The 15002-nt window shown below is 39.8% G+C and overlaps 1 protein-coding gene across 6 annotated transcripts in view; it reads right to left on the bottom strand.

Annotated features, from left to right (window-relative positions):
* The window catches only part of dlg2 (discs, large homolog 2 (Drosophila)), a 106907-nt gene that overhangs the window by 7941 nt on the left and 83964 nt on the right, over positions 1-15002 (bottom strand). For 3 of the 6 annotated variants that reach the window (XM_017041901.2, XM_025065566.1, XM_017041905.2), the window contains 5 exons: positions 14773-14938; positions 10709-10768; positions 8670-8825; positions 6012-6168; positions 3933-4035 (listed from right to left, as the gene is read on the bottom strand). In XM_017041901.2, the coding sequence (XP_016897390.1) occupies positions 3933-4035; positions 6012-6168; positions 8670-8825; positions 10709-10768; positions 14773-14938 (642 nt within the window). Of the gene's footprint in view, positions 1-1368; positions 1675-3932; positions 4036-6011; positions 6169-8669; positions 8826-10708; positions 10769-14772; positions 14939-15002 lie in introns of those variants that run through there. The other 3 variants (XM_025065564.1, XM_025065565.1, XM_025065567.1) reach the window with 3 other exon arrangements.

The following is a 15002-nucleotide window of genomic DNA, read 5'->3' as shown; positions in this document are numbered from 1 at the left end:
TGTAGGGATGGCACTAAAGAAATGAGGAGCTCTCAAGGAACATTAGCACTGGCTTCCTCAGTGTGTGATTGTCATCTTAGGTTCAACACAGCGTGCATGAGGGCCATTATTGTCATTTAGGTATGTGGACCCACTGGAGGTTAATGCCCTAATAATGTAGTAGGACTCAGAATTACTCCGTCCATGAAAAATACTTTTCATTCAAGCTAGACAAACCGTGGACAGGTTCTACCACGAATGGCTCAAATGAAAACAATGAAAGATTTTTAGGACTGACAAAAGCAGCAGGACAGTGGTATTGTACAAAATTAGAAGAAAGATATCCAGGATAACTGAGCTAGCGCAGCTTGACTTAGCATGAGCCAAAGATCTTGGGTTAAGTGGTTGCACGTAATCTTAGTCTGGCTGTTAACCTGGTCAGGAGCAGGTTAGCTGCAGATAAAAAAACACCATAAATTGACCAGATTATCTTAGCACTGGCTTTAATGCAACCGATTTCAAGCAACATATTCTAGCTTAATCCCTTATCTTGGTTTTGTGGGCACCCCTCTGGTCTGGGAGCCATCTGTTGACAACCATTGGATGTTTGTCAGCCGTTAAATAAAGCCGAGAATATTTGGTAACAACAATGTGGAGTCGTGACTACAGGTTATAGATTAATTTCAGTATATGTACACATTACACATACACAAGAACAGATAATCCTTGGACATCAGAGATATTTTGACCTTTTTATACATTTGTCCTCACAGTGCAACTTCCTAAATCTGACTCTCTGACTTAAATAACAACAACATCAGTTACTTATTCGCCCATTCCATTTATCTTAGAGAATATGTGTTTGCTGTCGATAGTTCTATCTAGTAATGGTAATACTACCTCCACATAAGATGAGACTTTGAGAGGAATTAATTTCTGCGTTTGGTTCATGTAAACAGCAATACGTTACATGTCTGAATCCATGAAGAAATTCACTCCTAGCAGAATAATCATGATGGCTTAAGCCCCCAACACTGTTCTGTGGTATTAAACAAACTAAGTGTAGGGATAACTGATTGTTCCGTCACCAAAACACCAGCCAACAAAGAACCGTACCGGGCTAGAAAAACATAAACAACTATTTACTAGTGTCTACAAGCTAACAATAATCCTCTGACACAAACAGAGGTTTCATCGTCATATAAATACAAAAAACAGGCTGGGATGAGTCCAAAGGATAAATAAGAAGAAATCCCCCATCATTCAGAACAGTAACATTGATCCAAAATACTCCTGCATTTATTGTTACCAAAGTTTCTAAATCAAAGTCTATTCTTCTTTTAAACCTAGCTGACTGCCCTGCTCTCATATAGAACACATACAACATACCTGTCTGGATCTTTACATTTTCTCTTCTATAGAAGTTATCTCCCCTTGTGCGCCGTAGTTCTAAACTCTGTGATTCCTCTGAGTAAAAAGGAGACTCCTTCACCTCCCTCCTCACTCCCTTTCTCTCTTTCTGTCGTCATTGCTTATAAGGAGCTGAGGGGAGGAGATAAATTAAACCGGACTAACCGACAGGATAACAGTTATTCACTGGTTGAACTCCTCTTTCTCTCACTCACATCTAGTTTCAATTTTTCCACTTACACTAGATGTTTATATTAGATAGGATTAATATGTGTGTGTGTGTGTGTGAGTGTAGCAGGAAATAAAAGCCAAAGAAATCTAAATATTTAAAAGATCAACTTGGACAAAGTTTGACTTGACTTGAAAGAATGACAACAAAACTGTGGTTCATTTAAACATACACATGAAAATCAGGATTCGAACATAACGACTACAGAGTCTGAAATCTGTCCTGAGAAAAGAAATTCATGAAAAAAATTAAACATAATACTGTGGCCTGGGGTAAAAGAAAAAACAGAGCAAACATGTTGTCCACAGCATCAGTGCCAAGGTTCGAACAAGGCCGGAAGCTTTGCAAGCCATGCACGGCACGGCAAGCGCAAGTGGGAAAGTAAACACTATAGTATACACGTGCCGTGTTAAGAGCCTGATGTTGTGGGAAAAATGAAGAAACCTATTTTTTTCATAACTGCTTAACCTTATTAAAGTGATCAACTGGTTTCCCCTAAATCCACATCCAGAAAATCACTAATTAATTCGAACACTTCTATTCTATAATTCTATTATTTATTGTTGTTGGCAGCTACAGTATGTTCTCCGTTTATAACAGTTCCTACAGCGCAGAATAGATTCATCTGCAGAACAATCACTTTCTAGAGTTCCCAAAGTGAAGAGTGCAGATGGAGGGGAAGGAGGGCAGCAAGGCAAATGCATTTAACTTTCAATATTTTTATCGTGAGCTCTAAAAGCAGTAGCTCCAAATGTATCAACACTAGGGCCTCGACAATAGTCCTATCTACAAAAAAAAGGGGTAACCCCGGACAACAGTGTAATCTAATCATTAAAGAGAGAAGCCCCTGATCACACAGCCGCCTCTGTTTCCTCCTGTCTCAGCAGCCATTCCTTTGACCTTGAAAATACACTGTGTTGTAAAGACAACCCTTATCCTGAGTTAATCCATACATGACAAAAAAATGCAGTTGGGTTTTAATTTATGGAGGTTATGAGACATTCACTGCTACTAACTTTGTCACTAATCCACAGGAATCATTTTCCAGCTTAGTATGTAGCTGTAATGGATCAGAGTCGTAACACATAAACCTCCTCCTCATAACACAACATATATCAAAACAGAAGGAGAGAGGTTTGGATCTGGGAGCACGGAAACAAGAGGTAAAGGTGTGAAGTGCAGTGAGGGGAGTGTGAGTCAAACAGGCTGGGAGGGTGGGCTTCAGTGGGAGTGAACAGGCTGTTTGTGACCACATTCACTCAGTGACCCTCATGGAGGAGAGCCCTGGTGAATGATGCTAAAGCTCAAAGCAGCCACGGGTGCCAGTGGCACAGACCTGGTGCAGGTGAGTGGGCCCGCAGCGGTGAGCAAAGAGAAAGTTCTGATGGGTAAGAAGAAAAAGCAGCTGTTAGTCATGGAGATCAGCGGTCTGTTGGACACCACATGAGACGTCCCCTCACACAGGAACGCTGGGGAAAAGCGGCGGCAGCATTTGATGAAACACATTTTTAAAGATTTAAATTGATTGGGATGCGATCTTGAAGCATAAATAAATATACAACTTAAATGTCTCTTCTCAGCAAAATGGCCTTGATGCCACCAGAGAGCGTGGATTTGACACAACCACTCATCGACCCTAATCAAAGGAGACAGAGCCACGGTCACAGCTGTCTCATCCACTACATGTTCATCTACAGGAGTGACAGGCAGCCTCTCATGGCTTTGACTTGATGCATGTTTGTGTTGCATGGTTTATTACAATTTACATGGCTATGATGGAGAATGTAAACAAGGTGAACTTCATACTACTTTTACTGCCAAGACAGTTTGAAACATGATGAAATACTACATTCTTACAGAACCATTTGACTGTAAATGCACTGAAATAACCTCCAACTCTACACCATGACACTGTTATGTCATAGTGTAGTTTAAGCACAACATTCTCTTTGAGTTTTCTTCCAAATCCATTTGATCAATTTGAGCAAAGGTTATATTGCTAAAATTACACAGTTGGTCTTGAGTTGAAGAGAACAGTGACATAATGTTGTTGGGATATTAGCATGCAAGCAGAATATCCAGTACTTAGTGATTGCACACAGTCATACTGATATCTACAGATATTACTGTAGGTATTGTATTGTATTTATAATTGTGTCTATGAATAAGTTCTTCTTTGTAAAAGGGAAGGAGGGCTGAACGAGGCTCCGATGCCTCAGGTTGGAAATACCAGGTCTATTCTACCTTGTACAGAACCTTGTGTAACTGTGTGTGTGAATCGAAGAGATTATTCTTCCATTATGTTCAAACTCACCCTCTGGTCTGTACTGGGCGACGATGGTGACCACCTGACCTGCACCTTTCAGTGCGGCTGCTGCTTGTTCGTGCGTGGCTCCTCGAAGGTCAATTCCATTCACCTGTTTCAACATTGGAGAGATTCACAGGATTATTCTTAGTCCCAACCTGCTTGTCGGGTGCAGTTCTGTGCAGCCCACTGCTCCTGTTTCATCGATGGGTGAGACAACTAGAGGACAACTTTTGTTCACTGTCTGTGACAAATTGAGCAGTTTTGTGTTTTTTCAGGGCAAGGCTACAGCACAGTATTAGTTCCTTTTATTTTTATCCCTTGATGCAATAAGTTTGTTATCAGGCCGTCCTGTTCCTTTGACAACAGCACACTGTCTGACTAACGCTATTTGGAAATGATTTAAAATTTAGTACAAATGTATACAATATATTTCAAAGTCATCTCCAGGGGAAAAACAGATCAGTAAGCTTCTCAATGTGCAGCAACAACTCCATCCTATTTTCTTAACCTCAAGGACGAAGGACAGACATGGGATATAACATCGATATAAACATGGGAAAAAAAGGGGCAAGATTGAAGGAGAGATCGTTGTAAAGAGTGAAACGTGTGGCTCAGTGAGTGGGCGGAGACAGGTCAAGTTATTGTTAGAATTCAAATCCAGGCCACTGTTCTGCTACAATGTTAACTGAGTGTCGGGCTGATTACCTTCTGTGTGAGCTACACAGAACCATGACGAATAGACGCTACTTGACTGTGGCATTTGATGAATGGTGTGGCAACACTGTTGGAGGCAAATACTACAATTATCTATAATGAGGCAGAACAATCCCTTCCACCCAGCTACTACGTGCTGTGTAGACTGTTTATTATAGCAGTCAGTCAATGTCACATGGCACAGTGCGCTTTGACCAAAGAGCCTTGTATTATTTTTAGCAAACGTTAAGAAAAAAATAATTAAATCTGTTCTGTACAACTCAACAGGTGTGAACTGACAATCACTGACAAAGATCACATTGAAAAACATGATTTGTTTGGTTTGGTTTTAAATTTTAGTTTCATGAATTGCTAACAACACCATTGCACTTTCACTGATGGTACAACTGTGGTGCAGTGGTAGGATTCTTCCCTTTAACATAGTGGGTGGAGTTAAAGTCCAACTATTCTCCACCCCCACCCCCAACTCGTCTGCATCAGGAAGGGCATTGTAGGTAAAAACGGTGCCTAATCAATGTGCGGAGCTACAACTCCTGATAGTAGGAAAAAAACAACAGGAATTCTTTTTTGTCTTTTTACTATTATTAGGATAATATATATGTTTTTTTTTCATTTTTGTTTATTCAGTCTTTGTGTTGAGAAAAAAAACAATTTGTCCATTTGGTGGACAGAAAGGTCAACTCGCTAATCAAATGCTAACACCTTTCAAGCACAAATGTCCTGTGTTTGAAAAGGTCAAACACAATCTTGGCAAAGATGTCTGACACACAAGAATGTTTATTCCATTAGTAGGAAAATCAGGTAAAATGCTATCAAATACTGGTATATTAAATATTTTTATAGGAAGAATATTTAACAGTGTTTCAGTGAAGTCATTTTTCTGAAAACAACCTTTAAAACCACCTCTAAAAGTCATTTCTTATCTAGGCAAACCCCACAGTTGTAGACAATAAATCCAGATACATGTGGGTTTAGAACCATGCAAAAAAAACAAACAAACAAAAAAAAAACAAACATCATGTGATTCATTTCTAACACTGCAAATATTTGTTTGGTTTAAACACAAGAACAATGTCCTTTATTATGTGGGATATTACAGAAAAAGTTTCAAAGTAATTTCTGCAGCTCAGCACTACAAACTAAACCTCATTAGAGTGAGGTGCAGATGGAGATTAGATCCTGCAGGAGTGGAACCAGAGCAGAATTATATTTCTGGAAAAAAGTTCCGATATTGAAGAAAACATTGAAACTGTAAATATTTATGGGACTTGGGAGATAAATCTTACTTTCTCCTCCGAAGCAGGTCTAAGTTGATGTTTTTTATACATGATAATGTTTTCTGCAGGGCTGAGCTGACTCTGCTGCACTCACCGATAAAATCTGGTCACCTCGCCGCAGCTCCCCGCTCAGGTCAGCAGGACCTCCTGCCAGGATGAAGGAGACGAAGATACCTTCACCGTCCTCACCGCCCACTATATTAAAGCCGAGGCCCGTGGAACCTTTGTGGAGCACCACCTTCCGAGGGTCCCTGTACAAACAGTTGAGATAGTACATCAGCTCGGGTGAGTCGCTGGGTCTCAGCATGTTCATCTCGGATGGTAGAGGACACAGGAGGTGGACTGAAGCAGCAGGCAGCAGTGATGGACGCCTCGGTGATGTCTTGTTCAAACAAGGCTGCTCAAAGACTGCTGGCGCTCCATAGGGGAACGCTGCTCTACTTAGAATCATTTGTCCCCAATTCAGAGAAGGAAGCTCAGTGTGTGTGTGCGCACACACTCTCACACACTTGCTTTCTATCCCTGATTCTTTAACACATGCACACATGCCACGATCACTGCGCAGGGTGTGTGATAACACCCCTGACGGTTATAGGAGCAATTTCACTATCGAGATATGAAAACGTTTCAGTTGCAAAACTAAGACTTTCCCATTTTGCAACTAAAATAAAAAAGAAACAAGAGTGAGAAGAATCAAAAATTGAAGATTGTGTGATCAATCACACAATCTTTGCTCTGCAAACAACAGAAAAATTAATAATATTTTTTAGGTCCTGTTTCACACACTACGTATATAATCATGTGAGGTTTTATATATTAAGAACCCATCAGAGTGAAAACAGTAAGAGCAATAGGAAAGCAGCTCCATCTGGTGGTTAAATCATGAATTACAGAGATATGTTGGTTCTATGCTGCTGTTTAAATAAGATGGTAATAAAGCTTGGTGGATATAACTTTCCTAATCTGGTCTGAAATATAGGATCCAAAATAACAAAACATGTTTGTTGTGTTGAATTCTTTCTAGTTTTGCTATTTTTATGTACAATTTCCATTATGAAATGTCCGGACTCATTGTCTATGTTACAGTAGGACACAATTAATTACTTTACTATATTTCTAACCATGTGAGGCATTGGCTCCAATGTTGTATGCAATGTTGCATTGTTGTTACGAGGGAAAACACAATTAACAATTTATCCAGGATACCACCACATCAAACAATAATCGGGCAAAACCATTAACAATTCAATTAAGTCACAGTCACTATAACAGCTCCCCCAAGGCTCCACAAACAGCAGCTACAGACACAGACTTCAGTAGAAGAAGTCAACGAAACACCAATATTTTTATCTATCATTTTAAAGTCTCTTTACAGAAAGCTAAGGTTTTCTTCAGCAGCCTGCAGCAACAGAGGTCTCACAAAAGTGGAACGCCTTCAAAAGGATGATGATGAACGCTTGTCTTTGACATAACGATCGTAAGATTAGCAGACAATACTTATTCAGCACAGGACTTACTGTCTCCATGGCCCACATCAGATAATGTATCTGTGTAATTCATGCTACAATTACTGTCACAGCAGGTGTGCTCGGCAGGATTGACTTACAAACTGCTATTTGCATTTATTGCCCAGGATGATTTCTCTGTGAACGACTCAGAGACAAGGACGTAAACACACACTCCTTGTCGTGAGTTTCCTCCTGACTTGCATTAAATCAGTCACTGTATTTGTGAGTGATAACCCATTTTTATTCTCTTCCACTTTAGACTAAATAAATCAGTGAAACGGCTTTGGTAAAGTGACAGGGTAGAAACAATAACTTTTTCAGCCTCAGTAGAAAAATAACAGTTTAGATGTAGAGGCAGTAAAAATGGGACAGTTTTATAGGTGATACCATGATCTTTAAAGAAAAGCAGAGTTAACGTGTGCTGATGTCTCACGTTTGTGCAAGATTAAAGATTAGGCTGATTAAATTGAAATTATAGAAGAAATTTAGCTAAAACCCCCCTAACAAACATCACTTTCCCTTTTGGTTTAATGTCAGATTTTTATGCAAAACTACGTTTTAGGGTAATTTATGGACCCCAGGAAACAAAGGTTTAGTTTTAGTTAGTTTAGTCACATGACTGACCAAAACTATCTGCACTGATTCATCAGTGAATGTGGCTCTACTGTGCATGTCTTACAGTTGTGGAAAAAAAATACTATACACATACGTACAACAACTATTACACAAAGAAAGCCTCAAAACATTCTATTGGTCGACCTGCAATCATGCAACAAAATTGCAGGAACGTTCTGTCAGAATCCGGAGGCTCTCAGAAAAATCACCTTTTTGGAAGCAATGGTTTGTGCTGCACATGTACCATATGAGAACAGTACATGCATACTGCTAATTACTGTACAGTTAGATATGATGGTAAAAGCAACTGACAGTCAGAGGTGCAGTACAGGAGCGCCACATGCAGCATTAAAGGGCGACACTGGCTTGAGGGACTTCACATTGCTTTCTCGTCCTTTTTCTACGACATGTTTCTGTTCGGACTATTAAGGTTTTTCACAAGGTAAACGGTAATGACGATGATGTGGAGACACACAGACGAGAGTTGCAGGAGCATCAAAGGAAGAAGCGATCAAACAAATGCATGAGGGTGGTTTCAAATGCTGCTATGGTAACACGGCAGACGGGAAGGGACAAGGAGAGCAGAGCAGCGATGGCGATGGCGATGGCGATGGGGGTGGAGAAAATACCTGGTGATGTCCGACTCAGGGAACAGGCTTAAGTGATAGTTTGGGAGGGGGGCGGAGTGGAGGAGGCTTTTGTCACACTCCACTGGGGAAAAGTGTCGGGGGGAGGGTGCTTTGTCACAAAGTTTGTTCACAGTGCTGTAAACTGGCTCAGGAGGCCTACAGTGGAGTGAGAGACAAGAGCAGAGCTGTTAGTGTCCACAGACAGAGGTGAGGATGGGGGACTGGGGATAACAGAGATGGCAGTGACCCTGGTTAGACCTGGTGTGTAGGTAGATGTGTCCTGAGAGACCTGATCTGAAGTGGACCAGTTTTTCAGGTCGGACAGTGTGGTTGCACTGTACAAAATAGATAAATGAATAATTAAATAAAAAATACACAGTAGTATTGACTGGATCTTCCAAATCTGTTTATTTGTGCAAATGTTAATTCACATTTGTAGAATATTAACTATTCTTAACCTTGTATCTAAGAGGCTTTTTTATTGGTCACATTAACTGGGTGGATATGAATTAAAGGCTACATAGACAAAATTCACCCCGCATGCATGATAACCAACTGGTATTGGCTACTACATGAACAATAAACAAAACTCCTGTTGGATTTAGATGACCTTTGACCTTAGGTCACACAAAGTATTTGTTGGTTTCTATAACGTAGATTATTGGTTTGTTAATGTTAAAAGTAATTTAAATGTTGAAAGTGTCTTACTGTCTCTATCCACATATTAACTGCTGTGCTAACTAGTCATTCTCTGTAATCAAAAATGTGATTAATTCTTGAAAATAGCTACAGATTACTCAAAGCTGTATATAACATTTATTTATCTGAGATGGTAGCTTGTTGAGGTGACTCCATAATAACCAATCATTGACCGTAGTTCCTGATGTAAATTGGTGTTCAAACATATAAAAGGAAGTGGACAAAGTCACGACCAGACGGACATTGAATGTGTGTCTGTGCAGTCTGATCAAAGAACTGAGAATGAGTGGAGAACATGTGGAGAACTTGTGATTGGGTGTCACAGGAACAAAGTTCTAAAGGTGTCAGTTAAAGCCTAATGATGACAGAGAGGAAAGACACAAACAGAAGCTGGGAGACAGGGTGGAACAGGACAACTGACGACAACATGACAGACTGTTGAAAAAAAAAAAAAAGTCCCAGAGCTAATTGTGTTTTCTGTACATTGACTATGTCATAGTAACACTACGAATTAAACATGGATATGGCTCTTAGTCTTTATATAATAGGCTTAAACTGGTCAGAGCTAAAATACTGGGATTGTGATTTGATGTTTACACCAGTGACTCACTCTGAGCGTATTTGTAAAGAAGACGTAGGCATTGGTTGGTGAATTTTAAGATGAATAATTCAAGTATTATATAAATATCCAAACAGGTTAAAACATATTGACAAATTGACATATCTTTTAAATCATACAGTAGTTGCTTTTAAAATCTGGAAGGGAAAAAAGCAATTTCTGTGAAAAAAATCTAACCCTAGATTAACCCTAGATTGACCTTTTGCTGTGAAAGGATTTCCTGTTATGATATACTATACATTTACAGTGTCCCTGTTTTTTCAAGTGTGTAAAGATATTGTGGAGAAACAGATAAACAATTTCTAAAAATAATTAATAGTTATAAAAATAAAATAATATAAAATATTATTATGTTTTCCAGATATCCTGCACCATATACCAACATTTATTCATTAATTTCTGAGCAGACATTTTAAGGTAATTTCCAGCCCTTTAAGCTATCACAGTCGAATCACAGCCTCCAGAGGGACCATCCAGAATCCTCAACCCCTGAACTGCAAGAGCTTTATGCAGTTGACTTTTGTTGAGGATTTGGTTTCTAGTTCTCTACTTTAGCTGTACATACTTGAAAAAACAGGGCAACCAAAGGAAGCTAGTGTAAATGTTCACACTTATCACTGTATTTCAGGAAAGGGCTTGTCTGTAATCAGTAATCATCATAACATGCATTCATAAACGTGCAGCAGCGTGCAATTGGTGAAGTGAAGGGCAAACCTCTCACCTCAACTGGAAGTGTTGGGAATCAAACCTGTGACCCTCTCCATCATCTAGCGAGGGATTTCTGATTGGACGGAGAAAGTAAACTGTTGATAAACTATCACTGAAATGCTTAAAGAAATGCATTTTAAAGGTATTTTAACACATGAAAACAGTGCAGAGAAACGTTAGGAGACATGCGACACAAGACAATCAGTCGACTGAAAACATATGTGTTGACTTAATTGTTAAATTACATCTATGCTTGGTCAGGAGTGAAGATGTTTATATTTGCACACAATGTCACAACATCACCAGAGCTTCAGTATAATGTTACTGTATGTGTGAACCAATGCTCAGTCCCCTGCTCATCAGCCTCTACATACTGTACATCCAAACCAGGTCCAAGTTCTGTCTTTTAGACACAACGTCATAACAGCGGACGGATGCGTAGGACGGGTGTAGGATGGCCACACGCACAATAAGTGTCAGATGGACAGGATTAGAGTGTGATGTTACTGTTACTTTGGCCCGCTTTGAATGTACAGCCGCCCCCTCATACAGCTCAATCAGTGACCAACTGTTGTCTGTTTACACTCAGTTCATACTGTACATACACACTTCTGCACATTTATCATCATCATCATCATCATCATCATCATCTTCACACCACAGCCTTTTCCTGCAGTGACGTATCTCCAGAAATAACCAGCACCACCACATATTTCACCCTCCACTGCAGCTGCTGATAGAGACGCCATGCAGGGAAGGCTGTTCCACTAATCATGTTTCAACATGACAAATCAACACGGCAGTGCCATCGCAGAAGCACAGGTGTGAGTGTCTGGGAGGAATCAAACAAAATGAAGGAATTTCTCCTGCATGGAAATTCCTTCAGCTACGACAAAACAATAACGATTGGTTAGACGTCATGTAAATATAGAGTGGACAAACTTTCCAGTATCCCACCCTTTGTCAGAACTGCAAATCAACTTGGATATTCATATCTGAAGCACGAATTGAGACTCAATCACAAGCCATTGGAAAGATGGAAAAGCTGGATAGGAGCGGACATTTGGCTTTGTCTCTCAGTGCTGAATCATTCATACTGCATTCTGAGACTAAAAACCAGTCACCTTGAGAAGACACCATAAAGCTGATCTATTTTTGTTTTTCTTTTGGCCATTTTCTAAACCTGTTTTACAAACTTTCTCATGTGATGAAACTGATCCTCAAATGAGGGTTTGCAGGAAACATGTTTTCCCCCAGATTATGACACATCATCCCTAGTGCTGGAGTTCACAGGTTTTTGGGTAAGACATTCTCACCGGAAGGAGGAGGAGTTTATGTGTCCGCGTTGGCGGTGACAGGTCCGCCATGTGGCAGATGACAAGAATACACTTGCAGTTCGTCAGAGTTAAATTAAAAATATTCAGGTGATTCCTAAGAGATGATTGAGTGATGACACCAATTAGTGGGTTTGTGTCCAAAAGTATTGGACCACAACCTGACTATAAATCACATGTGACTAATGCTTAGTTACTGCACTAAGAGACAGTGTGGGAATAAAACTGTAGATTTTAGGCTGAAAGTTAACTGGAGATTCAGACTAGTGAAGTACAACACAGTCAATACATCTAAGCCCTTATGAAAATGGTAGTAAATAGACATGTTTGTAGTACTATAACTACTAGTACTACTACTATAACTAAATATGGTCAGAATTTTAACAGGAATTGCACCAATTTATACCTACCAACTCAGACACTACCTAGTTTTACAAGAGTGCTATAATAGTAACAACAACTTAACCACTGCACTTCATTCTTAACGAGAAAATGCTATAAGTCACTTAGCACAACATAACTGCTGCCCATGATGAGCAAAGGAATGGGGAGTTAGAACAGTCTTGTCCTGATTCAGCAGAACTTACTACTGACCATTGAAATAAGCCCAATAAATTGGGAGCAAAATAATAAAAAACAATACGAATCAAAATACAGTATTTACTTCTAGCGAATACTCACTGTGATGGTGTTACTGTGTGGTACGCAGTATGCCCCTTTCAGAGGCTATTAGGGATGCACCTTAGGCAGGAGCCTACTGTAAACCTCTTATCTCCAAAGCGAATGGAGGATTAATCATTCACTCAACAAAGCTTAACGCAGAGGTCCTTCACTTATCCTCTGAAATGAGCTTTAGTTTTGCTCTGCTGCAGAACTCTTGCACCACTCTGAGATTCTGCAAATGGGACGTGACACCCTGCATGAATCTTACTGCAGCACCACAGCACTGTAGCGAGCAGGGTTGATTTGAACGGAAGGTCAATTTAATGTCCTTTTTCATTCACCGGACTACGCCGCTCTGCAGTTCAATATCCCCCCCGTGTTACAGCGCATTAATATCAATAATCAGTTTGGCCGAGAGATGAACAAAGCAACGCCTGCTTGCGAGAAACAACAGGAGGAATGTTGGTGTGAGCTCTTGTGAGCTGGGCACTTTATAAATTCCTAGCTCTTAAATGAGACTTGATTTAGAACCAAGCCTTCCAGAATCACAGTGTTGGATTACTGCAGCTCATGTGGTGAGTTGCTCATGTTTGTGACATGGTAAGCTTTGGAGAAGTGGAGACAGTAATAAGCTGTTATAGCAACTCACAAAACAATAGTTAGAAAAATAATAATCAACAGGAAAATCCAATGGGAACAATCCAAATTCTATTATCATTTTCACTTATCGATTTGATACCTCGTTGATTCTCTACGATGATTGAATTATTACAAATGGGTTTTATTTGCATTTGCATTATTAATTTAATATAAAGTATGTGTTTGCATTTGTCATTTGATTATGATCACTAAACAGAGGAATCTGTGGCTACATGACAGCAAAGCTACATGTAGCACGTAAAGCAAGATTGAAAATCTGTGAAATTTATTTCTAATTATTAATGTATCATTTATTATCACCTCTTGTTTTGCAGCCAACAAAACTGTTTTAGGCTACTCTCACCTGAGGTCTTTCTACACAGACCTATACATGGCCTTGAGTCTCAGCTACTCTAGACTTTCCACCAATATTGATCTGGTTGAAGTGCTGCCACCATAAGAGCTAATGTATGAATTTAGTCCATACTGACGCGGAACCTGAAGCAGCCGATACATTGCTATTCAAACCACCAACTTCAAAACACAATCAATCTACGCCCCCACTGATCGAACCCTCCTGCTTAGCCTTTAAGGGTCCTTGAAAGGAATGGAGCCGATTCTGCCTGAGACTAGGTAAAAGCTAACTACACCATGGACGAGGAAGACAATCTTTCATGTTCACACCAGTCCTGTTGTGAGGCCCCAGAGCTTCACATTAAGGGTTCACTAATTGAAACCAGGTTTTTACCAGTGCTACACACCACAGCTCACAGAAATACATTTGCAGCTTTTATTCCAATTTTACAAACTGCAATATCTGCAATATCTTGCAGACATCAACACTAATATATATGAAAATAAATTGGTGCTGTCAAAACAAATGCACTAATTGCATTGATTTTTGACATTAATTGTATATACAGTGGATATAAATGCAGAATTTGTATATATTTACAGTACTACATAAATATGGATATATATATATATATGGAATATGCATATGCATATAAATGTGCATATATACTGTAAATACATACATAGGATGGCTCAATTATATGTGAACTTCTTTCCTTAAAATGCCTGGAGCATCTTTCTGTATGTTTTCCTGTATCTTTCTAACTATTGACTCTCTTCAGTGAGTGTGCTGTGTTGCACTGCCTGATTAGGAACCATGGGACCTATTTTCCTCTTATTAGAACTCTATATAGGTTGTTTGGAAAACCACTGAAGAGCGAGAGACACTTCGAGAGGAACGGGAGTCACATAAACAACAGGTGACGCAGAGATCTTTTCAAAATGCATCACAACTCTCGGCTGAGCTTTGATTGCCTTTTGAATTGCCACACAAACACATCAGACAAGATAAGGGGGAGACATTAGGAGTGGGGCTGACAAAGCTTCTACCTGCAGAAGTGTGGAAGGAAGGAAGGGAGGTAATTACCGTAAGAAGGAAAAACCATCCAACCTGTTTATATCCTCTTCGCCTAGTAAGTGCTTTGGGAGGGGAGAATAACTCCCAGGGGAGATTGGGGGAAGACCAGACTTGTACTCCAGAGTACCACTGTTGATGGGGGAAGAAATATGATTTTCCATGGCTGGAGAGAAGGCTGTGAGAAACAAAGGAGAGAAATTCTAGTGTCACAATAAGGAGTTATGCTAACAGTACTATTT

This window comes from Cynoglossus semilaevis, chromosome 19 (assembly GCF_000523025.1).
Source record: "Cynoglossus semilaevis isolate Cse_v1.0 chromosome 19, Cse_v1.0, whole genome shotgun sequence".
Classification (NCBI taxonomy): domain Eukaryota; kingdom Metazoa; phylum Chordata; class Actinopteri; order Pleuronectiformes; family Cynoglossidae; genus Cynoglossus; species Cynoglossus semilaevis.
The sequence above is the reverse complement of the archived record's forward strand: the minus strand, read 5'-3'. Positions and strand labels throughout refer to the sequence as shown.